The following is an 8,513-nucleotide window of genomic DNA, read 5'->3' as shown; positions in this document are numbered from 1 at the left end:
AATCATTTGTCGGGCGGAAAAATAAAATCTCCTGTCAGCCATCAGTCACGGCAGACATCCTCCGAGTGTCTCGGTGTCAGCGGCTCTGGAAGTTTTGCTGTTAAATGCGCTGCGGGGACTTTTCCGCCGCTCGGCGCACCGCGGACTGCCTGCCGCCCCTCCTGCTGCCCCGCTCGGGTAAAAGGCGCATGTGTGTTATTGCTGTGATGTGAGTTGAGCCGCATCCAGACGCACTGGCCGCCGCTGGCTGATGCTCCCCCCCTCCCCACCACCACCACCACCACCACCTCCCCCCCCACCCCCAACCCCTCATCTCGGCGGTGTTGTGCGCAAAATCTCCAGCGCCGGACGGACGGACGCAGTTTGACGGAACAAACGAGCGGCTCTGCGGGGGGACATCCAAGAGAAAAAGCCATCCAAAGCAGACATGGATATTTAACGGGCATTTGCTTTTTTTTTTTTCTATCTTTGTTTTTTTTCCCCCCTGTGATGTTGCTCTTGCCCCGGGGGTGTTAATTAAACCTGCTCGATGTCTCTCATCAGTTTATAACCGAAACAAAATGAGGATTTCTTCTGGCGACTGGGTTCTGTTGATATTCTCTGGCTTTTGGGGACTGACAATGGGTGCTTTCCCGAGCAGCGTTCAGATCGGTGAGTGTGTGTGTGTGTGTGTGTGAGCCTTTAATGTTAATTCTAAGCAGAAAAATGAATCCTGTGGATGGATCATGTGGACGTCCTGTCTGCCCGCCGTTGAAACACCTCAGCACTACAACTAAAGTGGGAAATTGTTGATTATTTTTTCTTCCGCAGTCTTTATCTCATTTTGTTCCTCCTCTAAATGATCCCGTGCACACTGGGCTCCTCGCTCTGTTGATGCTGTGCATGTTTAACACACACACCTAATGCGCTTTGTATCTGCAGGCTATAGAGTGTGTATCCCAGTGCACCCCGCCACTGCAGCAGATCAGAGCAGCAAAGTGTGTGTGTGTGTGTGTGTGTATTCCCTATGCAGGCTGCCTGTGCATTGACTGCTGTTAACACTCTCGCAGACATCGGACCTGGCGCTGTAATAAACCTCTGCCACGGTCCCGCAGGCCTCTCAGCTCCACTGTTTCCTCTCTCTCTCCCCCCCACAGTTTTTAAAACATCTCCATGTTTCCATTTAACAAGTTAACAGCGTTTGTCGCGACAGGAAATCAAGGTGATGGATTCGTGGTTTTCATTTCACTTGCAGGCAGATTGACTGGGTTGATTTAAAGGCAGGGGGTGAAAAGAAGGGCAAACTGTGACCTCCAGTTGCTGATCATCGCAGCCCTCCCAAAAAAAATCAATTATCAGAAAAGCAGTTATTCATCCCTTCTCATGCAAAAAAAAAGAAAAGCCCTGCTCTCCCCTCTCACATGATCCCACGCTCACCCTGAAGGTGTCAGAACCTTATTTCTGCAATTAAACATTTGCACAAACTAGACTTTTTTCTGGTTTTTTTACCCTCCACTGCAGCCCGGCTTGTAGTGGAGTTGAGGCACATCAGAACCGGAGAGGCTGATGGAAAATGACAAGCTGTTCAAATGATTCTCCTTGTCCTTTTGTATCAACGTGATACTCCGATGCCCAGCCCCTCCAGGGAGGTCAGAGGTCAGGGTCTCCTACAGAACGGCACTTCTGAGACCGAGGACACTTGAGCTTGGTGGCGGGTTTTAACCTGCGTCTTTGTGGAAGCGCTGTGCCGTCGTGCTAAACAGTAATATGTGCTGTTGGTGCTGATTTAAGCAGAACTGCTGCTGTGGCTGAATTCTTGCTTGTACGGTTTCTCTGCACAGTTTACTGATATTTTTCTAACCACTCATTATTTTTTGGCCAACAGCACTGCAGCCAGTGATCCCAAACATTGTTGATGTAATACCCGTGTCGTCATATTTCCCATCTCAGTCCTGTAATTGACCTTTTGGAGTGCAAAAATCCACTGTGCCAGTGTTTCCTCACCCACCAGGCTTCATTTGACACTTTATACAGTGTTGAGCAGCCACCACAAAACTCCCATCAGTTCCCAGAGAGGGCAAACATATCCCCAATCAACACTTGTCAGCCAGTTCCAAATAATTGTCAGTGAAAGATCAACACTTATTAGCAGTGGGGAATCTGCTGTGTACACATGCATGCAACACAGAAACAAGTGCACAAACAGTCACGGCAAACATGGTACACAGCTGCTGCAGATTAATTCTGACAGCAGTGATACATGTGAAGATGGAGAATTCACTCATTTGCTCCACTGTGTGTTGTTTCCTTCTTATTAAGTTTCATTATGGGGCTGCAACCTGGCCCAGCGCACTTTACATGGAGAGCAGAAGGAGCATCCTTGACAGGAGAACACTGATTCAAATCCACATTCAAAGTGAAGCAGGATTTAGAAACATTTCTGTTCCAAGCGACACGAAACACTAACTGGCAGCGTGTGGGCGGCTGTGACTCCTCAGAGTTCATTCACTGAGGTGAAACTGGTGTTATCATGTTTACTGACACCAGTTACACCTTGAGACCCCGTTTCCACCTGGTATTAACATGTGATCTCCTCTCTGGATAAGGAGTAATGCACGTTAATGCAGGTGTAAAAGCAAGCACAATGCATCGCAATCGAAATTGGCCCAGATCACGTCTGGAGGTGGTTTGGCTCGCACTGAAAATGGATCTCAGCCAAGTAGAAATACAATTTGTACACTTTGACCACAATCTTGAGGAGAAAAAAAGAAAAAATCCCAATATGCTGAAAGGATCACCAGACTCCCCGTCCCCTCCCCCTGCTGTCTCAGGCTGCTTGTTAAAAAGCTACAGACGGCCCCCTTCCTCCAAACCGAATAAATAAACACAGCCCATGCAGCAGCATCTCTTCCTGAACTAGGAACAGGAACAGCCGAGCCGAGCCAAGCTAGCAGCGCACTAGCAAGCACCTCCGTTGGCTCTGATTACCTTCTTACGCTTAGTAGTATCAGTCAAGCCTATGGATACCATCGCCTGTCATGTGAGCCTCATCTTGCACGTCATAGCGGCCCCTTGAGACTATCGTGCATTGCTTCCCTCAAACCTGACACACACCGTGTTTTGTTGACAAGTCGACCAGCTCTGCCTGCATCATTTGCATACGGAGGTCTGATCGCAATGCAAAAAGAATTTGGATAAAAACCCTTCAAATGTGAGGTGTAAATTTAAAAGGAGGCTGTGATTGTGTGTCATCAGGTAACGTACCAGGTGGAAACTGGGTTAAAAACAAACTGTAGCCAAAAGAGTGTTGTTTTTGGCAAAGCATACGGCATTTATGAAACTTCAGAGGCCCCTACAGCACAGTGTATCTGAAACATCTGGCAGAAGGGAGCGCCGTAGCTGAATAAGAGGGATTTGGGTCAAAGCTGGAATTTTTTTATCCTCTTTTTAATTAGCAGTGAAGATAACTTGTCAAATCTGAAAGGGGCATTCCCACCGATCGGTGGCCAAGATAATCAAAATGTTCACACCATTAAAAAATCAATAGGACATGAGACCGTCACAGTGGACATTATATGAAAGTCATAACAGCTCCTTTCTGTGACCATTACGAGAGTTTGGCAAAAAAGATTTACATGAGTGGGCATCGTAAAGGAGTAAAATATTCAAAAGTTTACCTTTAAAGAGGTCAGCCATAAAAAGAGCACACTGGCATTTTCCCTTAAATGACATTTACACTGTTTCATCCCAAGAAATATAGCCTGAAGTTAGACTCTCAAATGTGAAACAAACTGCTTCTAACCACTGACATTTGCACAACCATGAACAGAGTAGTCAATATCTTTGTACATGAACAAGGCTGTAATGTAAAAAAAAAAAAAAAAAACAGGAGCAAAGTCTTTCCTCTGACGCCAAACTGAAGGGAAATCTGTCAAAGGTGATTTACATGCTAATCAGACTGAATCCCACATTGTCTCAAAGGTTAGTGGTGCTTAAAGAGTCATGAGTTGCTATACTGTAGGATTAGCAAAACAAATTGTCAGCAATAGGATATCGGCAAAGTGATTTACCGGACCAATATTGGCCTTTTATTGCATTTCATATATTGTCCAGTCAGTCGGGTCCACTTCTAATATGATAGAGGTTCCTCTCTGACATAGAGAGAGGCCACTAAAACAGTCTGTGAACCCCTAATAATGATGAACTTTTGGTAAAAAGCTTTTAAAACTCCACATTTAGGTTGTCCTCACGAGAAAAACTGCAGTCTCTTATTCCAACATCTAATAAAACCAGTGTTTTCCTCTTAATGACCCTAGTTTTTCACCATAACGATGGAGGTTTCTTAACCTTAAAGTGTTTTTTTTCTGTCTCAAACTGTAATTCTTCTACTTTGGCAATCTCAGTTTGTCCACCACTTTGCTCCAGACTGAAATATCTCAATAACTGTTGTCATGAAGCGATGCCCTGATGTTCATGCTCCCCAAAGGATGAATCCTGATAACTTTGGTGAACCCGTGACATTGCCTTGAGTGTCGCCAGCAGGTCAAAGATCCACTTATCCAGTTAAAACCTTCTCCTCCTCATCTACTGGGTTGATTCGCACAGCTGATTTTGATCACCTGACTTTTCTTCGGCAGGTTGACAGTGAAATGTCTGAAATGTCTCGCCATTTATAACCAAACACCTACAAAATGAATGACATTCCCATTCACTTCACCTGTACTTTGTGTTGAATGCTAATTAGCAAATACGTTGCTGCAGAGCTCTAGCATGGATGTTGACTCTTCAACTTTTATTCTAACCAAAACCATGATTTTTTTCCTAACCTTAATAAAGTAGTTGGCAGTGGCAGATCTTACTGTAACTCATGTGAAGACTGAAGCCTGATTTTATTCTTGTGTGTTGAATCTAAGCAGAGCCTTCGCCATCATGAGCTGTTATACTTGGATGCTTCTGTGTCTGATACTGGCTGCGTACACACAGGAGCTTCTGTGCCAATGTGTTGAGTTTCTTTAATTTTCTCCATGTATTTGGATAATGGCACCCGAAGCTGAGCGGTTCATGTAGGAGTTGGAGCTGATAAGTGTTCAACAGTTACTTTTACTCAACTTAATACCCAAATAGGGAACACAGTGTATCTTTCAGTGGGATTGAGTTTACAGTTTCTGATGTAAATCACCAATTTATGTCCATAAATCTGCTTAGAAATCAGAGAAAAAGATGCTTCAGACCTAAACATTTTAAAATTTTCTTCAATATCAAAGTGTCAAGGGACGGCCAATAGTTGATTCAGCATATTGGTATCAATCTGGCAAAAATGTAAATGCTTATTGGGCTTGATTGAGAATAATGTTACCAGAACCTGCCTGCATCTGACATTACAGGCGATATACAGGGTGAAAAATGACCGTCACATGCACTCAATTAATGTTAAAATCACTGAGCAGATAGAAATGAATCTCTTCTAAATGGGGCTTTATTAACTTATGAACTTAAACAGAAGTAGGCTAATGCTAGCTAATGCGACAATTATACTAGATGTTGATAATGTAATGCTAACAAGCAAACCAATCACAGTTGTTGTTTTGTGTGCCAAAATGCCACAGACGTAGAAATCAGGCCTCATTCTTGATGTTGGGAACATGTGTGATGAAATATTTCAGAAAAGTCGGATCGGAAAACGCTCACATTGATAATTTTTGGAGGACGAACATCTTATTTTGTTCTTGTTGTCAATTCTACTTCTCCAATCAGGACCCCTTGAGAAGGCTCAAGGTGGCGCTCGTGTAGGGGAGGAATCATTTAATCCCACTGTAATCTGAAGTTTGAGATCCTCCCCCAACAGAGGAAGTGTACAAATCATCCTCGAACTCTTCTTCGCTGGTTCTGGAAACTCAATTTGTACAGAAACTAATTTTCCGCCTTCATTTCACTCGTTTCTTATCTACGAGCATGTTAGAAGTAAGGCGGAGGATTCTTCTTCTGGTGCCTTTTCTTTTTCCCTCCACATGCTCCTCATCAGACTTGTGTCTCTCCCTGTCTAGGCGGTCTGTTCATCAGGAACACTGATCAGGAGTACACCGCCTTTCGTTTGGCAATCTTCCTGCACAACACCAGCCCGAACGCCTCGGAAGCCCCGTTCAACCTGGTGCCTCACGTGGACAACATCGAGACGGCCAACAGCTTCGCCGTCACCAACGCCTGTAAGTCGGTCGCATGCTTGATTTGTTGTTCGTGCTGTGTGGCGTTTATGATCGCAGTAAAAATGGGGAAAAGGAGGCTTCCTGCACGGGAAAGTTGGCACAGTAACCAGATTTCACCAAGATAAATGGCCTGTATTAGCTTTTTATTAAGGGGTAGTTCTGCTATAATAATTCCTAACAGTAACAAAAACATTGCACTCACAAAGTTAAAGGAATAGTTCAACATGATTTTGGAGTAAGGAGCTGGAGATGGGACGTGGTTACACAACACGACTTTCTCTGAAACCACAAATGGTCATAAAACAAGACACAGGATGTTAATCTGTGAGCTGTAGAGACGTTTCCAGGCACAGTTTAGTTGTTTCACCCCCATTTCCTGCCTTTTTGTGCGAAGCTCGGCGAATCACATCCAGACTCAATGCACAGACGTGAGATTGCCATAGATCTTTTCATGTCATTTTCACAGGGAAAGTGGAAGAAAGCATTTATTCTAAAGTATTTCTTTAACAGCTGCGCCATTTCAGTCAAACTCTCAGTTGCAGGAGGGAGTGTCACAGACATTTCAGGTTCACTCACCTCTGATATTACCTCAGAGTAAAGTGAGCTGAAATTTTGGCTCGTTTGTCGCCCTGCTGGACCAACTGTTATCAGTCCTGCCGTATTCATAGATCTCAGAGTGCAATGTCATCATGTAATGGATAGAAATTATACCCAAAGCTATAAAAATAAGGCCTAAAGTGTAATGAAGTGGAACTATTGGACACTTTCTGCCTCTTGTCATGATGGATATTGTTGTTGTTGTTGTTATTAATAAAACAAAGAGAAGTGGTCATGGTGACAGTCAGGTTTAAGTCAGAATTTAAAGATATTTAAAGTAAGAGATGTCAAATCAAATGAAGAAAAGTGGAAATGACACATATTTAGTTTTTTGTTTTTCCACCCTGCCACAAAAATAGATCTGTGTGTGTGTGTGTGTGTGTGTGATGTGGCAGTACAGCTGTGTCTGAATGTCTGTTGGTTCACATCTGATCTGAGTGAAGCCTCACACACACGCTGAAGGGGAGAGCAGCTGTAAACACACACACACACACACACAGCCATTGTTAGATCTCCTAACAGTAGTAGGCAGTGATTTTGTGATGATCCTCTGGGAGACGTACGTTTTCTTTCCTTTTGTGTGTGTGTGTGTGTGTGTGTGTGTGTGTGTGTGTGGTTGTGTGGTTGTGTGGTTGTGTGGTTGTGTTCACATGGGGGTGGAGGTTCCCACAAAGACCATAAAACACTGCAGCCTGATGTCTTCTGCTATCTATGGTGTGATCTGGTGTTAGAAAAATCAATGGCTAAATTAAGCAGAGAATGAAGTGCTGTTATGTTTGTTTGGCAATCGCAGGGTGTATTGTGTGTGTGAGAGTGTGTGTGTGTGTGTGTGTGTGGATTTGACGACCAGAGACAGATTTCTTATTTCAGAATCGCAGCATTCAGAAAACACATTTAAAGCCTTCACATTACACCAGAGGTTTCACAATTTTGGTCTGTTAGCTCGATTGAAGTTGTGCCGAATCAGCTATTAGTGGTTCCTGTTTGCATTGAACATATGGATGCACAGACAAGTATCACTGGATTACTTTGATGGTGAAGGAAGCTCAAAAACATAAAGATTCCCAAGCAAGTTCTGTTATAATATCACGAGGAGTGTCTTTTGCTGGTTTCTAAATTGATTTATGGACGTTTGGATGAACACTGGAGGTAATGATATCCTTGGAAAGTGTAAGTCACACTGAATCTACGAACACGTGCATCATGTCTGTGTATGTTCAGCTCCACCAGGCTTTGAAAACAGAATCTGAATCTGAATCACTGTGATATTTTCTGTCTGTTGGCTCCAGGTCTTCATTCATTTTAGTAACATTTCATGTGCAGTTTTGTGTGACTTCAGCACAGCAGCAAACAAAAAAAGTCTCTTCTGCAACATTAGATTTGCTTTTCTCTGGTGGGAGAATCCACTTCAAATGCTTTCATAACTAAAACCCATGTATGTGTAAGGTTTTCCTATTAATGCCCTCTAAGCTGAAATTACCATAGATGAAGTTGTATCGATCTCTGTGGGGAAATCAACTGTGTTAGCAGCAGATAGGATAATGCAGGGAAAAGTAGGTTATGAGCATAAGAATAGAATATAAGATGAGCAATTAAAATGACTTCAGGTTGTATGTATATACAGTATATAAGTCCACATCCTGTAAACACACAGCTGACATATAAGCATATAAGTGCCTAGAAGGAAAAGGGGATAAAGACACCGGGAAATGTAAAATGGGAGAGGGGGGTGAA

General features: G+C 43.4%; 1 protein-coding gene across 1 annotated transcript in view; it reads left to right on the top strand.

Annotated features, from left to right (window-relative positions):
- Positions 1 to 560: 560 nt before the first annotated feature.
- Positions 561 to 8,513, top strand: part of LOC139212605 (glutamate receptor 4) — a 104,886-nt gene continuing 96,933 nt past the window's right edge. The window contains exons 1-2 of the mRNA XM_070843076.1: positions 561 to 651; positions 6,024 to 6,182. Of these exons, the coding sequence (XP_070699177.1) occupies positions 561 to 651; positions 6,024 to 6,182 (250 nt within the window). The remainder of the gene's footprint in view (positions 652 to 6,023; positions 6,183 to 8,513) is intronic.

This window comes from Pempheris klunzingeri, chromosome 14, assembly GCF_042242105.1.
Source record: "Pempheris klunzingeri isolate RE-2024b chromosome 14, fPemKlu1.hap1, whole genome shotgun sequence".
NCBI lineage: Eukaryota > Metazoa > Chordata > Actinopteri > Acropomatiformes > Pempheridae > Pempheris > Pempheris klunzingeri.
The sequence above is the reverse complement of the archived record's forward strand: the minus strand, read 5'-3'. Positions and strand labels throughout refer to the sequence as shown.